The sequence below is a fragment of the Podarcis pityusensis genome, assembly GCF_964106645.2.
Source record: "Podarcis pityusensis genome assembly, chromosome: 2".
NCBI lineage: Eukaryota > Metazoa > Chordata > Lepidosauria > Squamata > Lacertidae > Podarcis > Podarcis pityusensis.
The window spans coordinates 13607563-13633284 of NC_138029.1; the positions used below are offsets into that span (position 1 = coordinate 13607563).

The window sequence follows — 25722 nt, forward strand, 5'->3', positions numbered from 1 at the left end:
AGCTTGGCATCCCAGCCGGCTGAATAGCGAGTACGGGGGTACACAGATGTCAAAGCATGCTCCATGCAGTCGGTAACCAGAGAGAGGTTGGGGTTGCAGTCTTTTTGCATCTTAATGGTTGAATCAAGCACTATTGGAACAAGAGAAAGAGACCAGAAGCTGGTCAATCACCTTTGAATACCATTAGTGTGGACTAATTCCACCACAACCCTATGCTTACACACACTCCTTCCTCCGGAATACAAATTGCCCAGTCCCTGTTCACGCCATACACCCACAGCTAAGCTATCAAATACAGATTAGCACATCTAGAAGCCTATTTGTTAAGCAGAATCAAATTCAAGACAACAGGAAGGTAGTACTCACTATGATTTAAGTAAGGCTCCCCATAGGCTTTCTTGGTCTCCTCTGGGACCTGCTTCCAGAGGCTTTGGAAGTTGTCTAACAATAGCTTCTCATTTGTGATAGCCGTTCGAAAGTAGCCTGGTTCTATTATACAGACCTTTACTCCAAAGGCGTCAAGCTCGAGCCTGGAGAAGGGAAAAGGGAAGGAATAGTTGCCTTCTGTACCAGTAGCCCATGGGATAGAGATGGGAAGAGGATAGGAACATGATATATAGGAAAGCCCTTTTAGATCAGGGAAATGGTCCATCTGCTCCTTCATCCTGTTTTCCCAACAGTGGCCAGTGAATTTCATCTGAGGACGGCACACAGCAACTCCTGTCACTAGTTTGGCAGATACGCTGATGATGACCCCTTTTGACAGTTCTTTTGGCTACACACTCTGGGAGAACAGAACTCACTATTGTTATATAGGACGATTAAGAAAACAACTACTTTAGAAGGCAAAGGAAAGGGCTATTGACAAGATCATGGGAGAAGTGGCCTTATTTTGAATGAGATTATTGCTCCATCTAACTTAATATTGTCTGTGCTGACTGGTAGCAGCATGCCAAGGGGAAGGAGTGCTCAAATGCATGCATGCCTGGTTCACAACAGTAGTTGCATGTGCCCAGGTCAAAAAAAGATTGGAGGGGCTTCTTTAAATCCTCCCTGACTTGTCCTCACCAGACTCTCCCATCAGACCTGGGAGGGCTTTGCAAAAGCCTGCTTTTCACACATGCCAGAAAGTGGTGGAGACCAGGAATCAAGCAAAAACTGCAGACTGGCTAGCAAGCCAAGACTGTAGGCCCCGTTTTTTGCCCCAGACAGAGGCTCATTTGTATGTTGTCTTATTAAGCCAAGATTTGATCATCTGAAGGCAACCATTGTGAAAACAGGCTAGCTTGCTCCTCTGCAAGTACCAGATCTGTTGAGTTCCGCAAACACTGAGTGACGGAAGCTGAATTCTGCAAACGTATGTCAGTTCCGGTTTTTGTTTTTTTAAAAAACATTTTCTGGCACAGGCTGGTTTGCACAATGTCACCCCCCCCCCCCTTAAGCAGAAAATGTCTCCTTGGACTAACAAGGAGTTGCAGCCAATGCTACGAGAAAATACATCAACCTGCAGCAGTTACCTGAGGCTGTCAGAGAAAGCCTCCACCCCATATTTCGATGGACAGTAGCCACCACCGAACAAGGATATCCTCCCCATTACGCTGGCAACATTGACAATCCTCCCTTTGGCTCTTCTTATCAAAGGTAACATGTGGATGGTTACATCAACCACGCCAAGCAAGTTTATGTCTATGATCTTCTTGAAGTCCTCCTTCGTCAGCCACTCATTGGGGGCAGTTGGGACTGAAATGCCAGCATTGTTCACCAATCCCCAAAGGCCTGAAGGGGGCAAAAAAGAAACAGGAGATCAGGTACAGAACAGAGCCCCATCCATACGGACACACCTCTTGAGCACCTTCTCTTACTCTCTGCAAAGCACAACCTGACCAATACAGACTCTGAATACAAAGCAGAGATGGGTTCGTCCACACCATACATTTAAAAGCACACGGAAAACACAGAGAATTGTGGGAACTGTAGTTCTCCTGCATAACTCACAGCACCCTTAGCAAACTGTAGCGCCCAGGATTCTTTGGGGGAAATCCATGGGTTTCAAATGTACCGTGTAGGTGTCACCCTGAAGAGAATCCACTGTCTCCATAGGTGCTGCCACTGATCAGATGAAGCTTCAAACCATTAGGGTCACCGGATAGTCTAGTTATCGTCTCTCAACCTAAACCACAGCTGGTGACCCTCCGGCCTGCTTGCCTAATAAGCCCTGTTCCAAATTGACCCGCAAGGCCCTTTTACCAAAGCCCCACTCACCCAACATCATGTAACACATCATTTCTGACAGAAAGGCATCACGCTTCAAAGGAAGGATCAGGTCTACATGCAAAGAAAACATCCTAGCCATCCTTTCCAGGCCCAGCTTTATTTAAAGCTGGGATTGCAGAGGATGACTCTCCATTTGAAACTGCAAGCTGCAGCTGCAAAAGGAGAATCTTAAGCTGCTTTCTCTGCCCAAAGCGGTGCTTGAATTCAGCACTGAGTTCATCCATTCATTTTAATAACATATATACTGCTTAATATAATAAAATCGCTATAAACGGTTCACTCAATTTAGAAATCACAAGCAAAAAGTCAGTACATGGTATCAAAATAAAATAATCCAGTAAAACATTGAGCAAAACTTTAAAACAGAAATACTGAAATTACATCTGTGGGCTGTTAGAATGCTATGAAGAAAATACTGTATTTTTTGCTCTATAAGACTCACTTTTTCCCTCCTAAAAAGTTAGGGGATGCGTCTTATGGAGCGAATGCAGGCTGTGCAGCTATCCCAGAAGCCAGAACAGCAAGAGGGATTGCTGCTTTCACTGCGCAGCGATCCCTCTTGCTGTTCTGGCATCTGAGATTCAGAATTTTTTTTTCTTGTTTTCCTCCTCCAAAAACTAGGTGCGTCTTGTGGTCTGGTGCGTCTTATAGAGTGAAAAATACGGTACATAGTGAGCCATGTTCAAACCCTAAACAATGGTTAATTTTACTGGCCATTGAATGGTTAATCTTTACTGGCCATTGAAACAAGCCAGCTTCCCCACCTGTGGTTTGAACTGGGCTCATTTCAATCAAATCATAGTTAAGACTGCCTCTGACCAACACACCTGAGATAAATTTCCAACAAGTTTTTTTCCTTTTGAGGTGAGGGCCCAGCGCACCCAGCTTGGGGTGGGTCCCAAGGGATAGTGAGAGAAGGCTGGAAGGCCAACTTTGGGCCCCAGCCCCAAGATCCTCCACCCCTGACTTAGAGCTGTTTTCGGCAGCACTAATGATTGGGCCATGGAGTCTGAGCCAGCCTGTGAAGGCACAGTAAGGAACTGGGGCAGGGGGAGCACATCTATCACATTGCTCAACAAGTGCAGACTGCCAGGTGTGTGGCATTATAGATAAGAGAGATGGGCTTGGACCTGGGAGAGTGAGGTTAAAAAACAACAACAGAGACCCTGGGCAGGCGAGCAAATCTTGGGCCACAGTCACCATCTCCCAGCCTAATCCACCCCGCAAGGATGATAACACTTTCCAGAAACAACACCAAATTATGCTGCTGCAGATTCAGAGCGCCTTGCCCTAACCTTTGTCTCCCACAATGCCTTTTGCCCATTTTGCTGCTCGGGCCACGCTTTCCGTTTGGGTCACGTCCAAGAGGGTGGTCTGCAGCCGTTCCGATGTGGCTTCCTTCAGCTTTTCTGCCCCCTGCTGCGTGAGGCAAGCTGCCAGGACACGGATTCCCCGAGCGTCCAGTTTCCTGGCCAACAAGTTTCCAAACCCGGAATCACAGCCAGTGATGAAAACATACTTCTCCATCAGGTTGCCCAAGATTTGCTGCTCACGGTACCGTCGGAAAAGGAAATAAAGACCCAGCAGAGCTGCCACATAGAGCCACATGGCCAAAGACTGCTGCAGCTGGAAAGGAAGAAGGTGGTTTATCAAATATTGGTTTATTGTAGGCAGTGGTGGTAGTAGGGGAAACATAGGAAGCCACCTTATACGGAGTCAGACCACTGGGTCCATCTAGGTCAGTATTGTCTGCACTGACTGGCAGAGGCTTTCCAGGATTTTGGACAGGCTTCATTTCCCAAGCTGTATGTTTTACCACGGGATGCGGGTGGCGCTGTGGGTTAAACCACAGGGCCTAGGACTTGCTGATCAGAAGGTCGGCGGTTCGAATCCCTGCGACGGGGTGAGCGCCCATTGCTCGATCCCTGCTCCTGCCAACCTAGCAGTTTGAAAGCACGTCAAAGTGCAAGTAGATAAATAGGTACTGCTCCGGCGGGAAGGTAAACGGCGTTTCCGTGCGCAGCTCTGGTTTGCCAGAAGCGGCTTAGTCAAGCTGGCCACATGACCCGGAAGCTGTACACCGGCTCCCTCAGCCAATAAAGCGAGATGAGCGCCGCAACCCCAGAGTCGGTCACGACTGGACCTAATGGTCAGGGGTCCCTTTACCTTTACTATGGTTTACCACTGCTCTGTGGCTCTTCCTCATCTCTCAAAGAGCTGGCGTAGGAGACAGAGCTACAGATGCAAAACCCTCAGGCTGAATCTTCCCCCTGCCCTGAACTCGCTAGGGCTGGGCGCTATATCAATATATCATCCAAAACCGGTTTGAAGCTATCATGTTATCGGTTTCATAATTTTTGACCTGGCAATATATCGTGAATCATGATGCGTGTGTGATATGCAAAACTCACGATGCAGGAAAAACCGTGAAGCCAGCCAATACGTAGCTCCATCCTTATTTCAGACCTCGTAAGGTATCAGAATACAGTCGTACCTTGGTTTTCAAACAGAATGCGTTCTGGGAGTCCGTTTGAATTCCGGAACTGTTCGAAAACCAAAACACGGCTTCCGGTAGGCTTCAGGAGCGCCCTGCAGCCAATCGGAAGCCGCACCGGACATTTGGCTTCCAAAAATTGTTTGAAAACTGGAACACTCACTTCCAGTTTTCGATCATTTGGGAGCCGAATTGTACGAGTTCCAAGGTACAACTGTAGTACTGTATTGCACTTAATAGTACACCATCAGGGCTTTTTTTTTCTAGAAAAGGAGGGGGAAGCACACATCCAAAGTTGTGTGCACCAGTGCAGCAAAAATACAATCTGCTGCCTTATGCCACCAACCTCTGCCTCGTTGCCCCAATCGCCGTGCCACCCACTTCCTCTGCCACGAGCGCCATGCCAGGGAATAGCACTGCAACGCTACAGAGGTGCAGGAATTCAGTTCTGGTGAGTTCCGGCTGAAAAAAAGCCCCGCTTGCAATACAGTGGTACCTGGGGGTACATATGCTTCAGGTTACAGACTCCGCTAACCCAGAAATAGTACCTTGGGTTAAGAACTTTGCTTCAGGATGAGAACAGAAATTGTGCTCCGGCGGCACTGAGGCAGCGGGAGGCCCCATTAGCTAAAGTGGTGCTTCAGGTTAAGAACAGTTTCAGGTTAAGAACGGACCTCCGGAACGAATTAAGTACTTAACCCGAGGTACTACGTATTTAGCTGGTGAGATATGCTATCGCCTAGCCCTAGAATTTGTTAGGTAAAATTTGGTCAGCCACTTTCATCATCTGATATGCTAACACATACTATTTACAGGTTTTTTGTAAGGATTTCAAAATGTGAACTACTGCTGCATTGATTTCCCACCTTTCTTGCAAGGAGATCAAGGCAGCATAACTGGTTCTTCTCCTCACCTGCATAATTTTAATCTCACAATGACTTTAAGAGGTTGAGGGACAATTGATTGGCCCAAGGCCACTTTAAAGCTATGTGGCAAAGTCAGTAATTGAACCCTTATCACCCTCAGCCCTACTCTGACAAGTCTGACAACTACATCATGCCAGCTCAAAAGCTTCGTTTGCCTGTTACTGGCCAAGCAGAGCAAGGGCTGTTTCAAAGACACAGTTCTCCATTTGAAATGCAAAGCAACAACTCTGCCAAAGCACTTTCCCCCAATTAGGTCAGGGATAGTACTGTGAGCTAGTTCAAGAATGCTAGTTCAAATATTTACCAGTGGCAACCAAATAGCATGTCTTTCCATCTCATAATGGAACACTGTTTTTCGTAGTAACCATCACTCCTTGCTCCTTGAAATTTCTGTCCACTACAACATGTTATCCTATATATCTCTACTGAGATGCAAGTCTCATTAAGCTCTCAGGATGCTTCCAGATTGTAGCTATTTTGTGAATGGATTGCTTCTGGATAACCTGTTTATTGAGCATTTGTCCTCATTTGTTTGCAGGGAGGTGAAATGATAGCAGCTGTTTCTTGAGAGTTCATTCAGATTGAGAAGGTCCTACATGTCTCACAAGGGACACGGGTGGCGCTGTGGGTTAAACCACAGAGCCTAGGACTTGCCAATCAGAAGGTCGGCGGTTTGAATCCCCGTGACGGGGTGAGCTCCCGTTGCTCAGTCCCTGCTCCTGCCAACCTAGCAGTTCGAAAGCACGTCAAAGTGCAAGTAGATAAATAGGTACTGCTCCAGCGGGAAGGTAAATGGCGTTTCCGTGCGCTGCTCTGGTTCGCCAGAAGCGGCTTAGTCATGCTGGCCACATGACCTGGAAGCTGTACACCGGCTCCCTCGGCCAATAAAGTGAGATGAGCGCCACAACCCCAGAGTCAGTCACGACTGGATCTAATGGTCAGGGGTCCCTTTACCTTTACATGTCTCACATCGGCAGTGGGTGCACCCTTTTTTTACTTTGTACCCTCCTTGCTTGCTTCTCTGATGTGGGCAGGAAGAGGGACCCAACTGGTTGCCATGCTGGCTAGTGGCGCAGTCCCACAGCCCTTCACTGGGAGCCAGTCACAGCTCCTGCTGGCTGAAGCTGTACCTGGCAATCTCAACCTGTTCAAGTCTCCTCCTTCTAGCAAATCCTCTTTCCTTGAACCCTAGCCTCTCCATTTCATTTCATCTTATGTTGGGCCTTTTATATTCTCGCCCTGTCCATCTCCCTCTCTGTGCTTGTGTAAAACATGCTTTTCTCAACAGCATTCTAGGACTACCCTGTAGTGCAGAGAACAGTGAGTTTTTTGGCACCTTGCAACACAATCCTATCCATATCTACTCAGGCGTAAGTCCTATTCCTTGAGGATAAGCCCTATTGAGCTCAGCGAATTGTGCCTAGGGTTCCACTGTCAAACGGGTATCTTGCACTTTCGCAACTACAGTCATATCTTGGGTTGAAGTTGCTTTCGGGTTGTGCTCTGCGTTACTTCTGGGTTTTGCCGCTCACGCATGTGCAGACAGTCAAAATGACGTCATGCGCATGCGTGGAACGGCGAATCGTGACCCGCACACACACAGATGTGGGTTGCGTTCGCTTTGGGATGTGAACAGGACTCTGGAACGGATCCCGTTCACATCCTGAGGTACCACTGTACTTGAAAGATGAGTCACTTAAAGGCCATTTCTGGGGTGGCATGGTTGGAAGGAAGAACACTTCAGGAAAAGGGTTTGGGCCAGGGAAACCAGTCAGGCAATCTGAATCAGAGATCCCCACTTCCTCTCTGCCCACTGGCATGGACAGATGAGAGGCACACACACAAAAAGTTTAAGCTGGTAAAGTGTACACACCTTCAGTCTTAATTTCTCTCATTAGGTTGTTGTGAAGGTAAAACAAATGCAATTATTCTGAAAGGAGGTCTCTTGTGGTGCAGAGACGTGAAACTGTTTTCCCAGCTCCCTCAGTCCCCCAGAGATGTTTCTGTTAGTGTACAACCTTGGCTAGAGACAAATTGGGCGTGGCTTTGGACTCCAATCTGTGTGAAGCTGGTTTCAGAAGCAATGCCTCAGACAGTGGTGGTTTGTAACAAAATACTGGATATGTATGCATTTACTATTGGTAGAGGTAAAGGTTCTCGAAGCTACCAGCATGAGTCTGACCAAACTGCGGGAGGCAGTGGAAGACAGGAGTGCCTGGCGTGCTCTGGTCCAGGGAGGCACGAAGAGTTGGACACGACTAAACGACTAAACAACAACAACAAAGAGGTATAGGTACCCCTGACTACTAGGTCCAGTCGCGGACGACTCCGGGGTTGCGGTGCTCATCTCGCTTTATTGGCCGAGGGAGCCGGCGTACAGCTTCCGGGTCATGTGGCCAGCATGACTAAGCCGCTTCTGGCGAACCAGAGCAGCGCACGGAAACGCCGTTTACCTTCCCGCCGGAGCGGTACCTATTTATCTACTTGCACCTTGACGTGCTTTTGAACTGCTAGGTGGGCAGGAGCTGGGACTTAGCAACGGGAGCTCACCCCGTCAGGGGGATTTGAACCATCGACTTTCCGATCTGCAAGCCCTAGGCTCTGTGGTTTAGACCACAGCACCACCCAGTATTAAACGGGTGAAAAACCCAGCAAACGCAGCAAGTATAAACATCTTTGTAAACACACCCTTGACTTAGACGACTGACTAGCAGATTAGATTTCAGAAGGTCCATAGTTCAGCAACAAGCACAGGGCTACTGCACCCATAAAGAAACCTGGAAGCCACTTTATGTGTGTACACTTTACCTTTAAATCACATTCCCCCCCCAAAATAAATTCTGCACCCTGTAGTTCACCTGGCACAGAGTTGCCGTTCCCAGGAAGCAGTGCTTTCCAAACTTGGGTCTCCAGCTGTTTTGGGACTACTATTCCCATCATCCCTGACCACTAGTCATGCTAGCTAGAGATGATGGGAGTTGTAGTCCAAAAAAAAAAAAAAAAAAAAAAGCAGACCCAAGTTTGGAAAGCACTGCCAAGAACCCTTAGCAAAACTGCAATAACTCTTTGGGTAGGGGGGGAACCATGCGCTTTAAAGGTCTAATGTGAACACAGCCCGAACAGCAGAGCGTCAACCCTTCGGCTGAGATCCTATACGTACTCGCGAACCTTGCAAGCAAGCCCAGTGTGAACTCAGTTCAGGGGCGAGTAGATGCCAATCGTAGCAGCAACCTTTTCGAGGTCGGCCCGAGCAACTTCCCAGCGAATTGACGACCTCGCCGATTCACCGTCTTGCACTTGCCTGTTCTCGAGACTTTGGGGGGGTCCACTGAGCTCTGCCTCCTCCCTGCCCCTATAACTCCACCGCGACACTGCAAACAAGTACTGTACCTTGGAGCGCTTCCCGAAAAGCAGGTGGAACAGCTCGCGGCAACTCGCAGCTCTTCCCCGCTGATTCTCCGCTGAGCACTAGTAGAAATCCGGAACTCTTTGCAGTCAAAATTTATGGAGAGGCAAGCGCAGCCAAGGGCCGCCCATTTCTAGCCCGGGGAGAAAAACAAGAGAGGGAGGAGAGTGGGAAGGGGTTTTGTAAGTTTAACGCTGGAGTCAGCCTGGCTGCAATGGGTGCAGTTTCGTTTGAGTAAACGTGCGTGAGGTCATCGTGCCCTGAAGATAAGTGGGGAGGGATTTCCGCAAAAACAACAACAACACGGAGGCCGTAACATATATGAGTGAAACTGTTGCAGCTTTTGTGGCTGATCTCAGGCTGCTAAGCAAAACATGTGCCAAAGAATGCTGCAACTACCGCACAGTTGCGCTCATTTCACACGCTAGCAAGGTTATGCTTAAAATTCTACAAGGCAGGCTCAAGCAGTATGTGGACCGAGAACTCCCAGAAGTGCAAGCTGGATTTCGAAGGGGCAGAGGAACCAGAGACCAAATTGCAAACATGCGCTGGGTTATGGAGAACTAGAGAGTTCCAGAAAGATATCTACAGTGGTACCTCGGGTTACATACGCTTCAGGTTACATACGCTTCAGGTTACACACTCCGCTAACCCAGAAATAGTGCTTCAGGTTAAGAACTTTGCTTCAGGATAAGAACAGAAATCTGGCTCTGGCGGCGCAGTGGCAGCAGGAGGCCCCATTAGCTAAAGTGGTGCTTCAGGTTAAGAACAGTTTCAGGTTAAGAACGGACCTCTGGAACGAATTAAGCATTTAACCTGAGGTACCACTGTACTTCTGCTTCATTGACTATGCAAAAGCCTTTGACTGTGTCGACTATGGCAAGTTCTTAAAGAAATGGGAATGCCTGATCACCTCATCTGTCTCCTGAGAAATCTCTATGTGGGACAAGAAGCTACAGTTAGAACTGGATATGGAACAACTGATTGGTTCAAAATTGGGAAAAAGAGTACGACAAGGCTGTATATTGTCTCCCTGCTTATTTAACTTATATGCAGGATTCATCATGCGAAAGGCTGGGCCAGATGATTCCCAAACCAGAATTAAGAATTAAGAAGAAATATCAACAACCTCAGATATGCAGATGACACAACCTTGATGGCAGAAAGTGAGGAGGAATTAAAGAACCTTTTAATGAGGGTGAAAGAGGAGAGCGCAAAATATGGGCTGAAGCTCAACATCAAAAAAACTAAGATCATGGCCACTAGGCCCATCACCTCCTGGCAAATAGAAGGGGAAGAAATGGAGGCAAAGAGAGGTTTTACTTTCTTCGGCTCCATGATCACTGCAGATGGTGACAGCAGTCACAAAATTAAAAGACGCCTGCTTCTTGGGAGAAAATAAATGACAAACCTAGACAGCATCTTAAAAAGCAGAGACATCACCTTGCCAACAAAGGTCCGTATAGTTAAAGCTATGGTTTTCCTGGTAGTGATGTATGGAAGTGAGAGCTGGACCATGAAGAAGGCTGATCGCCAAAGAATTGGTGCTTTTGAATTATGGTGCTGGAGGAGACTCTTGAGAGTCCCATGGACTGCAAGAAGATCAAACCTATCCATTCTTAAGGAAATCAGCCCTGAATGCTCACTGGAAGGACAGATCCTGAAGCTGAGACTCCAATACTTTGGCCACCTCATGAGAAGAGAAGACTCCCTGGAAAAGACCCTGATGTTGGGAAAGATGGAGGGCACAAGGAGAAGGGGACGACAGAGGACGAGATGGTGGGACAGTGATCTCAAAGCTACCAGCATGAGTTTGACCAAACTGCGGGAGGCAGTGGAAGACAGAAGTGCCTGGAGTGCTCTGGTCCATGGGGTCACGAAGAGTCAGACACGACTAAACAACAACAACAAGGTTAGCACCATGCAACAGGAGAGAGAACATTGGGGTCCACTCAGGGCCAGGCTGCCTTTGGACCAAACAATTATCTGGCTGGTGTGACAGTCCTTTATGGGATGCCATATGCCAAATTAGTCCTGGAGTGCTCTGGTCCATGGGGTCATGAAGAGTCAGACACAACTAAACGACCAAACAACAACAGCAAGCAAAACATGCAGTTATGGAGACTCAAATGAGGCTGTGAACACGCAGCGACGTGTACTTTGCATCCACCGTGTTCTCACTGCTGGTGTGGGAAACGATGTTGCACACGATGTGAACTACAATCCATATCTATCTTATAGGCTGGCGCTCCTTAGGAAATGCTGAATTTTAATGACTGGCAGAATCCGAGACCAGGGAGAAGAGTTGGTGGAAGAAGATTGGAAGAAATTTAAAGACTACTTACAGAAATATTGTAAAATTAATGAATGTTAGAATGATGTTGGATTGAAGTTAAGTGGTTTCTAGCTATATAGGTACAAAAGAATATGGAAAAAATGGTTTTTAATATGTAAAATCCAATGTTACAATATATCAGGACTAAGGATTAGGATTAAAAAGGAGGGAAAGGAATTGTTGGATTAACAAATTTAATTGGAATACAAAAGAGGGAGGTATGAGGAGGTCCGGGAAACAAGTAATCGTAAAAGAAGTGAGGAAAAGATGGAATTGTTTTTAACTGTTTTTTTCTTTTTTTTCTACTTTGTATTTTTCCTTTTCATTGTTAATTTTTTTTTACTAATGTGATTTTTTTCCCTTTGAAACTTTAATAAATATTATTTTTTAAAAAAGGAAATGCTGAATTTTGATGCTTACACTGCTGCAGGATCATGAGCTCACATTTGAAAGGCACTCAGAATTAGAAAACAGCTGAAGCAACAGAGCAGAGAATGCAAACTGTGGAAGGAAGGCAAGACCCAATAGAAGTCCTGGGAATTCTTAAAAGTTCGACCACCCCACAAGGCCATGCAGAACCTACCAAAACCGAGAGCTCTACATCAGGGGTCAGCAACCTTTTTCAGCCATGGGCTGGTCCACCGTCGCTCAGACCATGTGGTGGGCCGGACTATATTTTGAAAAAAAATAATGAACGAATTTCTATGCCCCACAAATAACCCAGAGATGCATTTTAAATAAAAGGATACATTCTACTCATGTAAAAACACGCTGATTTAGAAGGCGATTGGGCTGCTTCTGGCCCCTGGGCTTTAAGTTGCCTACCCCTGCTCTAGCTGGAAGCAAAGAACTGGGGCAGTTGCTTCAGAGACAGAATGGGAAGAGTGGCTGATTTCGATCAGAGTCCTAGCTCAGCATTCATGAAAACTCCTCCTGCCAACATAAAGCCTCTTCAAGATGCTAGTTTGCTTTGTCGAATTTGCACATATAAAACATAACGGGGCAAACACAAGGACCCAGAAATAATCTGGAATATAAAAAGCAATGGAATATGGATCGCTAGGAAATAGGATATCGCTGGCTCCCTCCCCCCCATGTGTGCTTGTACAAACTATTCTTTGGCATGCTGACTGTGCTTGTACAGTGTTACCAGATGATCTAAGGTGATGGCATGTGTGCCTTGCTCCGGCTGGTAGTGGTTGATGCCAGCGCCAGTGGAAGCCGGATGGACAGAGTGGAGGCTCAGCAGACGCTGCTGGCAATGTGGTTGTTTATGACTATGATAAAGTTGTGCGTGGTCAACAGTTTCGAGAGGCAAATTTTTCTAAAACAGTATTGTGAAAAGAAATTTTGTCAGTTGATTCATGTTGAAAAGCAGGGCTGATGATGGCAGGATCTTATATTTTGGAGGGTTTTTTATCATCATCATCATTATTAGGATTGGAAATTCCTTTTGGACCAAAGCTTTTGTGAACTGTATTTTCTTCCATTAGTTGCACTTGCCATAGTGTGAACCTATTTGGCCCAGGACTTTTCTCCTGCAAATGTGTTTAGGCTCTTCTGAGGACAGCCAACAAATGAAATCCAACTATTAGGCCTCTCAGAGACATGGCTGCATTAGGGATTCTGAGATATATATGTATCGTATTTTTTGCTCTATAAGACTCACTTTTTCCCTCCTAAAAAGTAAGGGGAAATGTGTGTGCGTCTTATGGAGCGAATGCAGGCTGTGCAGGTATCCCAGAAGCCAGAACAGCAAGAGGGATTGCTGCTTTCACTGCACAGCGATCCCTCTTGCTGTTCTGGCTTCTGAGATTCAGAATATTTTTTTCTTGTTTTCCTCCTCCAAAAACTAGGTGCGTCTTGTGGTCTGGTGCGTCTTATAGAGCGAAAAATATGGTAATTATAACCATCCAGTTTTAGAGTAGTGTAAAGCAGCTATCTTTGTTTCTTTGATTGGCTTAGCAATAAAAAGAAAGCAAGTTTTAAATACACCAGTGTAATGGGTTTAGGGGTTGCTCGTGCGTAAGTTGCCGCCACTCCTGGCTAGCTTACCTGGTTGAACCCTTTCTGACCGGACAGCCTCTAGCTTCGTGGCTGTCTCAGTCGCTGGCAGAATCTGTCAGTGGGCGTTTCTTGAACTTCTTCCAGCACAAAAGTTCTTTGACGCCTAGTTTCTGCCTAGTCTCCCTGAGCGGAAGCCTTCTGCGCAGGGAGGGTGTGGGCAGCGGAGGACCCGTACTCTCTCCGCTGGTCTCCGGCGAGGAGTCTTGGAGCCTCCTCTCCGATTCGCCCATCTGCCCCCCTTCTCCACTGGTGTTACACTGATTTCCTTCCCCAGCGGACGGGCTGCCTCTCTCCCTACTGGGACCCTCTCCGGCATCCCTCTGGAGCCTTCCCTCCGCCTCTAGCTCCGATGGCAGTTCCCTGACAATCAGTTACCTTACTTATGTGTGGACTTTGTAACATAGGCATAGTGCCAAGTTTTGGTTGACTGGGACAGAGGGATTCTTCAGAGTGTACTCCTGAATTTTGAAGAGCTTATGGTACTATTTGCACAGATTGTGTGTTGTCATGAAACCTTGTTTGCTTTTGTAGCAGCAAGACATCGTGATGCCATTTTCAGCTTTGGTTCTGGTGGCAAAATGCCCTGGGCTGGTCCTGGAGGTGGCACGATTTCACAAATGTCTGTGATCAAAGAGAGAACATGTAGTACAATGAAGAAGGAGTACATGTTCTGCCTAGGAGCCATGCAGATATCAGATAGCATTGTGGACAAGATGGTACAGTGGTACCTCGGGTTACAGACGCTTCAGGTTACAGACTCTGCTAACCCAGAAATAGTACCTCGGGTTAAGAACTTTGCTTCAGGATGAGAACAGAAATTGCGGCGCAGCGGCAGCAGGAGGCCCCATTAGCTAAAGTGGTGCTTCAGGTTAAGAACAGTTTCAGGTTAAGAACGGACCTCCAGAACGAATTAAGTACTTAACCCGAGGTACCACATAATTGCTGTGAAGGGAGGGGGACAGTTGAGAGATAATCACCCAATGAAATCGACCCTGGAGATAGGACCATAATCACTGTAAAACAGAGCTCCCAGTGCCATATCAGAGAATCAGGGCTATCAAAAGCTGCTGAGAGATCAAGTAAGGAAAAACAGAGTCACACTCCCTCTGCCCTTCTGCAGATAAAGGTCATCCACCAGGACAACCGAGGCTGATCCAATCCTATAAACAGGCCAGAGCCCATGTTGAAATGGGTCAAGGTAATTGGTTTCCTCCAAGAATACTTAGAGCTATCCTACCTCAATCCTCTCTGAAAGAGGTTATTTGTGGTAAGGGGATAGTTGTCACCAGTCAATGGATCCAATGGAGGATTTCAGCAACTGTCAAATCACCACCTCTTTTAAGACGGCCAGGACCACTCCCTCCTGCAAGGACGTCTTGACCCCACCCAGTATCCACCCAGCCATATCCCCTTGGGAAGTTTTAGTGAGCCAAGAGGGGCAAGGATCAAGGGGACATGTTGTAGGGTGCGTTGCCACGAGAACCTTGCCCTGTCATCAGGCTGCATCAACTGCATTGTGCTGGACACCTCAGTGTAAACATTGGTTCAGACTAGGATGAGAAGCCTATTATTATTAATAATATTATTACTTGATATCATGAATGTAAGGCCCAGTGCAGACAACCAGCTCATCTAGTTGGAATATTATCTGCCACAAATTTGCTCAGTTGTCTGTACCCACAAAAGTGATAAAATACCCCCCTCCTCCTTTCATGCTTTGAGGTTGGAGGTCTACGAGATGGCAAGCCTGTTACACACTGACGAACTTGGTGAGATCTAGCTTGGCGACAAGCTGGAAATTGTGCAGAAGAGAGCAGTCAAGATGATCAAGGGCCTGGAAACCAGGCCTTATCAGGAAAGCTTGAAGGAGCTGGATATGTTTAGCCTGGAAAAGAGGAGACTGAAAGGAGATATGAGAACCACCTTCAAATATCTCAAGGGCTGTCACATGGAAGGTGGAACAAGCTTGTTTTCTCTTGCTTGGGAGGGTAGGACTCGAACCCATGACTTCAAGTTACAAGAAAGGAGATTCCAACTCAACATCAAGAAAAACCTTCTGACAGTAAGAGATGTTTGGCAGTTGAATGGTTTCCCTAGGGAGGTTGTGGACTCTCCTTCCTTGGTGGATTTTAAGCAGAAGTTGGACGGCCAACTACCGTTTTGTGATTCTATGATTCTATGAGATAGTAATCTGTATTAGTAGGCTGTAGAATGAGATGTTATGCTGCTTTTCAGGAAAAGTGAGATTTTGTTTCCTTCTGAGCAACGCAATCTCCACCTGCTTCCTGAGTTCCAAGCAAGTCTTGCTGCATTTTAAAAGACAGCTCCCAGGCATTAAGGCTGGTCCATAAGGGCAAATAGGGCTCTGCCAAACAACCTCAGCCTGTTTTTAAAAAGTATTTGCAATATGGTGCACTTGCGCTCACATGCAGTTTTCATACACACATCAACTGCCTCATACATGCCAAGTCAATGGCATAATGAAACCCTCCCATTAAATAATTGATTTAAATGCTGGGGTTGAAAATAACTCGTTCCAAGGAGGGAAATTAATTAAAGCATTGCTAGCACTGGTGCAGAGAGCCACTTCAGGTCACAGCAAATTATTATTATTATTATTAAATTTTTATTTATACCCCGCCCTTCCCGGTTCAGAAAACCGGGCTCAGGGCAGCTAACAACAAATGTAAGACACTTAATTAATGCAACAAAAACAGCATAAAATACAGTATAAAATACACATTTTAAGGTAAAATAAGAAGAGCAGCCAAATGATTAAAAAATAATAATTAAAAGGCAAAACTCTTTCTCAAGAGCACCAAATCAACTGTCAATGCACAGCCTGAATTTACCAGCATGTGATGGAAACAGCAACGGTCTAACAAGAAATATTACATAAAAGGTACCCCTTCATCCCCGCTCCCACATCCATTTTCCTCCAATGATGCATCTCCAAGCTCTATCGCCCCTCTTCTGAATTTTTCCATTTTTCTGGCCATTCATATCTCTATACAGTGGTACCTTGGTTCTCAGTCTTAATCCGTTCTGGAAGTCCGTTCCAAAACCAAAGAGTTCCAAAACCAAGGCGCACTCTCCAAAATGGATTAATCCATTCTAGACTTTTAAAAACAACCCCTAAAACAGCAATTTAACATGAATTTTACTAACGAGACCATTGATCCATAAAATGAAAGCAATAATCAATGTACTGTACTATAAAATAAATAAGACAGTATTGTAGATGATAAAAATAAAAATTAAAAAATTTTCTTACCTGCACTGATGATAGTCATTGTTTGGATGGGGGGTTTTTATCCATTTCCGCAGTCACACAATCAATCAATCAATAGCTGAACTAGGGAGAAAGGTTGTTTTCTGCTGCTCCAGAGAAGCGGACACGGAGCAATGGATCCAAACTACAAGAAAGAAGATTCCACCTAAACATTGGGAAGAACTTCCTGACAGTAAGAGCTGTTCGACAGTGGAATTTGCTGCCAAGGAGTGTGGTGGAGTCTCCTTCTTTGGAGGTCTTTAAGCAGAGGCTTGACAACCATATGTCAGGAGTGCTCTGATGGTGTTTCCTGCTTGGCAGGGGGTTGGACTCGATGGCCCTTGTGGTCTCTTCCAACTCTATGATTCTATGATTCTATGAACTGGGTTCCACACAGTCACAAAAACAAATTAACCAAAAGAGCCTCAAAAACGAAAACGCAAAATAAATAGCAAAAACAAAAGCGCCAAATACAGTGGTACCTTGATTCTCGAACTTAATCAGTTCCGGAAGTCCGTTTCACTTCTGAAATGTTTGAAAACCAAGGCGCAGCTTCTGATTGGTGCCAGTGCCCCAGAAACAATAGCCGACAGCCGCATTGAACATGCGAAAACCAGAACACTTACTTCCGGGTTTTCGGGAACCAAGGCGTTTGAGAACCAAGGTACCAGTGTACTGTTACTGCTGTGGCACATCTGTGGGCCTTGCCTAAGCGTAACATTTTAGTCTCTTAAGAGCTGGCAGCCCCATATACCCTGCTCCACAAGGGTAACCAATTCGCAGAGAAACCAAAATGCTTGTTTACAAAGCTATTGTACTACCAACCTTACTATATGCTTGTGAAGCATGGACCACTTATAAGCGCCATCTCCAACTCCTTGAAATATTCCTTCAACGGTGTCTCCGAAAAATTTTACACATCACTTGGGAAGACAGGCGAACTAACACCAGTGTACTAGAAGAAGCAAAGATCACCAGTGTTGAAGCAATGATTCTTCAACATCAACTTCGTTGGACTGGTCATGTTGTGCGGATGCCTGATTATCGTCTTCCAAAGCAACTACTCTATTCCGAACTTAAAAATGGAAAGCATAATGCTGGTGGTCAACAAAAGAGGTTTAAAGACTGTCTCAAGGCAAATCTAAAAAAATGTGGTATAAACACTGACAACTGGGAAACACTGGCCTGCGAGTACTCCAGTTGGAGAACAGCCTTTACCAAAGGTGTCATGGGCTTTGAAGACACTCGAACTCAGGAAGCAAGGGAGAAACGTGCTAAGAGGAAGGCACGCTTGGCAAATCCACACCGTGATCAACTCCCGTCTGGAAACAAATGCCCCCACTGTAGAAGGACGTGTGGATCCAGAATTGGCCTCCACAGTCACTTATGGACTCATTGTTAAAACCGTGTTTATGGAAGGCAATCTTACTTGGCTATGAGGGATTGCCAAAGAAGAAGAGGAAGATACCCTGCTCCACAAGCAGTGGCATAGTGTGGGTTGCCAGTGCCTGGGGTGGGGCAAGTGTTGCACCCCCTGGTAGACTGGGCAGAAGGCGCATTCGGGGGGGCTTCCCCCTTGGGCGTTTTCTTGCCTCCCTCCTCAGTGGGTGGCCCTGGTGCCCTCTCCCTCTCTCTCTCTCAGCATGCAGGTGGCGGTGGTGAGGCACGGGGTTGGGGGCACATACTGGTGGGGCCAGCGCCAGGAGTGCTGCGTGGAGGTGCCAGCATTTTGACTGCAGCAACCTTGGCTCGGCCTCTGCCACAGCCTCCTCTTCCCCCCTCCACAGGAACAGACTCTTCCTCCCCGGCCTAGGCCTTGGCCACCAGTGCTCAGAGCTCCCTAGGCCTTGCCACCTCCATCCATCTCTGCCTCACAGGCTGGGCAGGCCCTTGCCTCTCAGCCAGCCCAAGAGCAGGGCATGCAAGGAGATGGAGGCACCTTCCCAGCCGTAAAAGTCGAAGGCCCAGTCTGGGTGCAGCTTGCCTCCCTGCGGCTCTGGAAGGCAGCAGGAGCACAGCAGGTAGCTTGTCAGGGGGGCTGTTATGTACTGAGTTGAAAAGCATTCTGAATCCTATTGTTCTAGGACCAATCAGACTGCTGCATTCTGAATCCTATTCAGCTCAGTACATAACACCGCATGGGTTCGAATCCCACCTTCTTCGCCAGTGAAATATACTCGGAGTCAAGAGTGGATTTCATGCTCTTTATTCAGCTCATAGTGGTGAGGAGGAATGGAAGTTCCCCCAGAATGTCTGCTTTATATACAGTGGTACTTCGGGTTACATACGCTTCAGGTTACAGACTCCGCTAACCCAGAAATAGTGCTTCAGGTTAAGAACTTTGCTTCAGGATGAGAACAGAAATCGTGCTCTGGCGGCGCGGCAGCAGCAGGAGGTCCCATTAGCTAAAGTTAAGAACAGTTTCAGGTTAAGTACAGACCTCCGGAACGAATTAAGTACTTAACCCGAGGTACCACTGTACATTATTTACACAATGGGCCCCACGTGATTGGCTAATTCCGGGATTCACCTGTAGGCCAATCAGGTTGCGGATTCACATCCACCTGGAGCTGGATTGGGTGGCTCCTGTGGACCAATCAAACTGCTGCATTCTGGATCCTATTGTTCTAGGACCAACCAGACTGCTGCATTCTGAATCCTATTCAACTCAGTACATAACAGGGGCACCTGGTTGCGCCCCTCTCAGAATTTTGCACCTGGGGGCCACCACCCCCTGGCCCCCCAAGCTTTGCCCCCTCCCCCAAGTCTCAGACTATGGGGTGCATGAAGAAGGCCTAGCAAGCCAAAACTCCTGGAATCTGGCAGGAGGGAGGGAGTTTGATCTTCCATGTCAAAACGCTTAAGGGCCGCTGTGTCAAATGGGACCGGTGTGTCAGATCTATGGCAGACATCAAGGCACTTGCTGCACTCCAGAGCTGGCAAGGGACTTAATTCCCTCCACTTATCATTTTTACATTAAGCTCGTTTTCTTGTGCTTGGCTAAAGTGTCTCTCTTAGACGGGTTATCAAATCTTAATTGGGGGATTGTAAGTGAAGGGAAATCCATCTTTCTCCCTAGGCAGCCTGCCCAGGCTTTTCTGCTAAAAGACCATTGGTGCCTTGTTTTCAAAAACAGAAAGGAATAAAAAGAAAGGAATCCATCCAGCTTTAGCTCCCAAATATTGATTCCCGGTCTGGCTTCCAGTCTAGTGGATATAGCCATGAGTGTGGAAAGCTGGAAAGGACCAAGCTGATCCAGGTTGTTAGACCACAGTGTTTTCAGACTAAGCAATGGAGGTGAGTCCATTAGGGCAAAATAGGGGGCTGCCTCCCCCTTGGTCCTTTACCTACTCGTCTTCTTACTCCCCCACAGGCTACACACATACTATACCTTTAAAAGCACATTTCCCCCTCAAAGAATTCTGGGCACTGTAGTTTACCCCTCGCAATGTTGAAATTCCCAGTAACCCTTAAACTGCAGTGCTCCTCTTTGAGGAGGAAATGCAATTCAAATGTGCTTTAAAGATACAGTGCGTATACAGAGACCTTCCAAGTGTCTCTATTTTCCAGGGAGAGTCCCGTATTTACAGAAGCTGTCCTGGTTTCTGATTTGATCCTGGAATGTCCCGCTTTTCCTTTGTTGTTGTTTAGTCGTTTAGTCGTGTCCGACTCTTCGTGACCCCATGGACCAGAGCACGCCAGGCACTTCTGTCTTCCACTGCCTCCCGCAGTTTGGTCAAACTCATGCTGGTAGCTTTGAGATCACTGTCCCACCATCTCGTCCTCTGTCATCCCCTTCTCCTTGTGCCCTCCATCTTTCCCAACATCAGGGTCTTTTCCAGGGAGTCTTCTCATCTCATGAGGTGGCCAAAGTATTAGAGCCTCAGCTTCAGGATCTGTCCTTCCAGTGAGCACTCAGGGCTGATTTCCTTCAGAATGGATAGGTTTGATCTTCTTGCCGTCCATGGGACTCTCAAGAGTCTCCTCCAGCACCAGAATTCAAAAGCATCCATTCTTCGGCGATCAGCCTTCTTTATGGTCCAGCTCTCACTTCCATACATCACTACTGAGAAAACCACAGCTTTAACTATACAGACCTTTGCTGGCAAGGTGATGTCTCTGCTTTTTCCTTAGGACATCCCTATTTTTATTGAAGAAATGTTGGAGGGTATGGAATAGGATATCCCCAGGACTTTTTTCCAGCTGGAACTCACCAGATCTCAGTTCCGGCACCTCTCAGGTGGGCGCCATTGCTAAGAGAGTGAGGGAGGTGTTCATGGTGAGTTCCAGCACCTCTTTTTCTAGAAAAATAACACTGGAGATCTTTAATTTTATTAGCGAAATGTTGGAGGGTATGCATAGCTGCAAGTCTCAGTGTTGCCCTTGTAGAACTCAGCATGGGAGGAGGATGGGGACAAAAATGAGACTTACTTGGCTCTGCCTGTCATTGGCTCCACCTGCTGTTGGTGCCTCTGCCTTCCACGCGACCAGTCAGCACTGCAGACCAGGGACCCACCTTTAACCCAAACACGCATTTGGGGACTGAATGCTTGTTATAATCTCAAGGGCTGTCACGTCGAAGGTGGAGCAAGTTTGTTTTCTCTGCTCTGCAGGGTAGGGCTCAAACCAATGGCTTCAAGCTATGAGATTCTGACTAAGCATTAAGAATAACTTTTTGACAGCAAGAGCTGTTCGACATTGGAACGCACTCTCTTGGGAGCTTGTGGACACTCCTTCCTTGGTGGTTTTTAAGCAGAGGTTGGCTGTCCATCTGCCATGGATGCTGTAGGGATGATCACTGAGTGCACAGCACACTCTCTGCCCATGGGCAGCCTCAGCTGCCTGCACGCATGACTTTGGGGTGCGGGGCACATTCCCCCTCACAGATAAAGCCACAGCTGTCTGAACATCTTGCCCTCTGTCTAACCTTTTGTGATCTCAGTAGTCTGCGGTGTCCTGTCTGTGACCTTTGTCTCTGAGACCTTTGTCTCCTTCGTCATACACTGTGCAAGGGGAAAATGACACGGTGGAAACAGGTGCCAAAATAGCTCGGGACTGGAAGGCATGTAAAGGTCACAGCCCAAAATGTATCTGCCTGGGTTTGCATATTGTGTCAATAAAAGGAGCCTCCACAGAGCTGGACGGCAGCTTGCTTGCAGCTCACCTGTGTGCAGCTCACCTGCGTTACCAACTCCTGCCTCATGTCCTTCACTTCAGATGCTTTAGTTGAGATTCCTGGATTGCAGGGGGTTGGGCTGGCAGTCCCTTCCAACTCTATGATTCTATGAGGCTGAGTCATGGCAAACACTTACTCCAATGAAGCCTTCCTCCAACCAGATATACTTCCATGCTATGCATTGAGGAGTTCCCAGGTTCAGTCCCTGGCATCTTGAGACAGCCCTGGAGGGAAGTATCCTGTCCTGCCTGAAACCCTGAAGAGCTGTTGTGTAGCTAGATGGGCCAGTGGTCAGAACTGGGCTTAGTTCACACTCTTGTTTACTGTGCAGTCACTGTGTTTCCAGGGCAGGGCTTTTAGTCCACGAACCCATGGTGCTATCCAAAATGCATATGTTATGAAATACAGTGGTACCTCGGGTTACAGAAGCTCCAGGTTACAGACGCTTCAAGTTACAGACTCCGCTAACCCAGAAATAGTACCTTGGGTTAAGAACTTTGCTTCAGGATGAGAACAGAAATCGTGTGGCGGCAGCGGGAGGCCCCATTAGCTAAAGTGGTGCCTCAGGTTAAGAACAGTTTCGGGTTAAGAACGGACCTCTGGAACAAATTAAGTTCTTAACCCGAGGTACCACTGTATTGCTGTTTGATGCTTTGTTCCAGTTTTCTGCTCCAGCCAAGGTGCGGACATCTTTATGTAGGGTAAAGTCATTCCCGCCTTTTCAACACTCCCTTCCTTGGTGTGTACACAAACAGAAACAAATCTGACATTAATGAAGCTTTGCTGATGTGAACAGCTTGAGAGGAGGCTGAGAGCTGTGAAACGCATCTGGGGTGGGGGGTGGGGGTGGGAAGACTTCACTGCACTCTAAGGTGGTCATATGTGAGCATCTCTTTGCTATAAAGAACAAGCTTGGCAAAGGTTTCCTGTTTTCTTGAGCATAGGATATATAGCGTCTGTGCAATAGCAGAGGACAACCACGAGAGGGCAGTGTCTCATTAAAAATACACCTTGAACCCCACAACCCCTCCACCTGCCCCTATAAGCTGCTGCTGCTGTTGTTTTAACTAAGTGCTACTGATATCCTTGGCCTGCTCTTTATGGGCCACAGCTTTTTCTTAGAGGGGTCCTGCAAGGTTTTCAGGGGGGAGAAATCCCAGTGCTACATTTTAACTTTCTGGCCATCAACCATCAAAGCTGTATACATGCACATGATGTCTCCTTTAAAGGTTATTACAGCATAAGAAGGGGCACTGCAGGGTCATCCAATCCACCCATCTTTCTTTATTCTGTAGTGGTTAGCCAGCTGCTTCTGGGAAGTCCGCAAGCAGGTCATGAAGATAGCAGCCCCTCCTTATTGTTTGCCATAGAATTGTAGAACTGTAGAATTGGAAGGGACCTTGATGATCATGGGTCTAAACCACAGAGCCTAGGGCTTGCCGATCAGAAGGTCGGCAGTTCGAATCCCCATGACGGGGTGAGCTCCCATTGCTTGGTCCCTGCTCCTGCCAACCTAGCAGTTCAAAAGCATGCCAAAAGTGCAAGTAGATAAATAGGTACCACTCCAGTGGGAAGGTAAACGGCGTTTCCGTGCGCTGCTTTGGTTCGCCAGAAGCAGCTTAGTCATGCTGGCCACATGACCCAGAAAAATTGTCTGAGGACAAACGCCGGCTCCCTCAGCCAATAAAATGAGATGAGCACTGCAACCCCAGAGATGTCTGTGACTGGACTTAACGGTCAGGGGTCCCTTTACCTTTACTGAGGATCATCTAGTCCAACCCCCTTGCAAGGCAGGAATATAAATCTGTCTTGTATGGGCATTGACCTTGGCATGATCAGCAGCACACTCTAACCAACAGATGATATTTAGAGGTCAGTGGGACTTACTCTCAGGTAAGTGTGTACAGGATTGTGGCCTAAATTAATGGAGTGAAATAAACATGGTTCCCCCCTCTTTTTCATGTAAGAAGTGCATGTGTCAGCTACTTATCTTCTAGTTAGTGAGCATCATCCTATCTTAGCAATGAATTACATATGCCGACTGTGCATTTTATGAAAACGCCCTCCCTTTCCTCTGTCCTAAGCAGACTGGCCAGTCAACTTACCTGGAAGACACAGAGGTTATGGGAGAGAACATGAGAGTTGTTTCCTTCAATGGATCTGCCATCGTGTGCCTTAAGAATATAAGAAGAGCCTGCAGGATCAGGCCAATGGTCTGTCTAAGTCTACAGCTCAAGAGCACAGTGGCGTAGCATGGGGGGTGCAGGGGGGGCCGGCCGCACCGGGCGCAACATCTGGGGGCGCGCGCTCGCACTCACAGCTCTCTGCCCCTACCTGGCTCACTCACTCTCTCTCTCACTGCAGTGCTGGCTGTGCGAATCCGATCCGCTGGGTCGCCGCCCACTGTGGAGGGGGTGGGTGCCAGGCGTGCGGTGCGGAGAGAGAGCGAGGGACTATCTGGGGGAGGGACAGTGCAGCGGCCGCCCAGCGCAGCGCTGAGCGCGGGAGAGAACCACACCAGACCAGCCCAGGCAGCAGCAAGAAGAAGCTGGCAGCGGCGGCAGGTTAGGGGTTAGGGGGCGCAAATTACTTGCCTTGCCCCGGGTTAGGGGGTGCAAATTACTTGCCTTGCCCCGGGTTAGGGGGCGCAAATTACTTGCCTTGCCCCGGGTGCTGACAACCCACGCTACGCCGCTGCAAGAGCACTCTCTGATCTTGCGGTTTCCAGCAACTGGTGTTCAGAAGCATCGCTGCCTCCAACTGTGGCAGGCTTCCTTCAATTTTGTGACACCTGGACAGTGAAAGAAGAGACATACTTGATCTGATAAAGCTTCCCTCAACAGGAAGATAATTGGGGAGGGAAGCCCACTACTCAGGTCATAGGAGCGAAGGCAGGCACAGAAGGTGGCAACCCCAAGAGACTGCGGTCCTTTTTGGGGGACTGTGATTGGTGTGTGCGTGTGTGTGTGTAAGTTCAAGGCTTCCCAATGTTGGTTCTGCACTGGGTAAGACCTGCTGCCCCTCTGCTGCTTTTTAAAAGGGCCCCCACGGTGGCTCACTTCCACCTCTCCCGGCGGGTGAAAGCCAACACCACTTCCCAGCTGTGCAAACTGTCCTGCCTCCTCTCGGGACCAGCTCCCAGAACTTGTTGGCTCAGCAAGGAGAGGAATTCCCAGCGCCCGCGTCAGCTGCTTGCACGGCCAAAGGGAGAGCTTGTGGCTAAGCTGAGCAAGGGAGACACCGGTCCCCACGCCCCGTCCAGGCCTCCTTTGGGCTCCGGGGGTCTGCCTGCCTTCCGCCTCCCTCTGCCTCCCTCTGCAAAAGGGACTGGTGAAGCCCTGACGTCCGCGCGCCGCCTTTCAAGTCCTCTCTTTGCTGTCGTCTTTGCCTTCTCGCTCTGCCTTTGATGAGAGATGCAGTGAGACAGAGCGGCCCCATTGTGTCATGCCGTGGTGGCTTTGGCAAGCAAACTGGGACGCACCCCGGTGGGATCAGCTCCCCCCCCCCCGCGCGGCTCCTTCTCCTTGTAACCCGCCTCCCGAGACATCTCCCACGGTGGGTTGCCATGTGAGGTCGCTTTGCATGATGGATCTCCTCCTAGTGGCTCCTTCTGACCAGCTCTGATGGTGGCAGACCCTGCAGGACGTCCGCTGGGGTTTTTGGCTCCTATCTCTCTTGTGGCATCTGGATCTCCTTGAGCTTTCCTCCGCTGGTGACCTCTGACCTTCCCCAGATCTGCATCTTCATGTGACCGGTTCTTATACCCCCGCTCT

The 25722-nt window shown here is 47.8% G+C and overlaps 1 protein-coding gene across 1 annotated transcript in view; it reads right to left on the reverse strand.

Annotated features, from left to right (window-relative positions):
* Window positions 1–9242, reverse strand: part of LOC308471485 (retinol dehydrogenase 16-like) — a gene marked incomplete at its 3' end in the record, with an annotated part of 10200 nt that extends 958 nt beyond the window's left edge. The window contains exons 1-5 of the mRNA XM_080995483.1: window positions 9085–9242; window positions 3570–3900; window positions 1518–1776; window positions 367–530; window positions 4–130 (exon numbers count right to left, since the gene is read on the reverse strand). Coding sequence (XP_080851609.1) covers window positions 4–130; window positions 367–530; window positions 1518–1776; window positions 3570–3882 — 863 coding nt within the window. The 5' untranslated portion in view covers window positions 3883–3900; window positions 9085–9242. The remainder of the gene's footprint in view (window positions 1–3; window positions 131–366; window positions 531–1517; window positions 1777–3569; window positions 3901–9084) is intronic.
* Between the last annotated feature and the right edge of the window lie 16480 nt (window positions 9243–25722).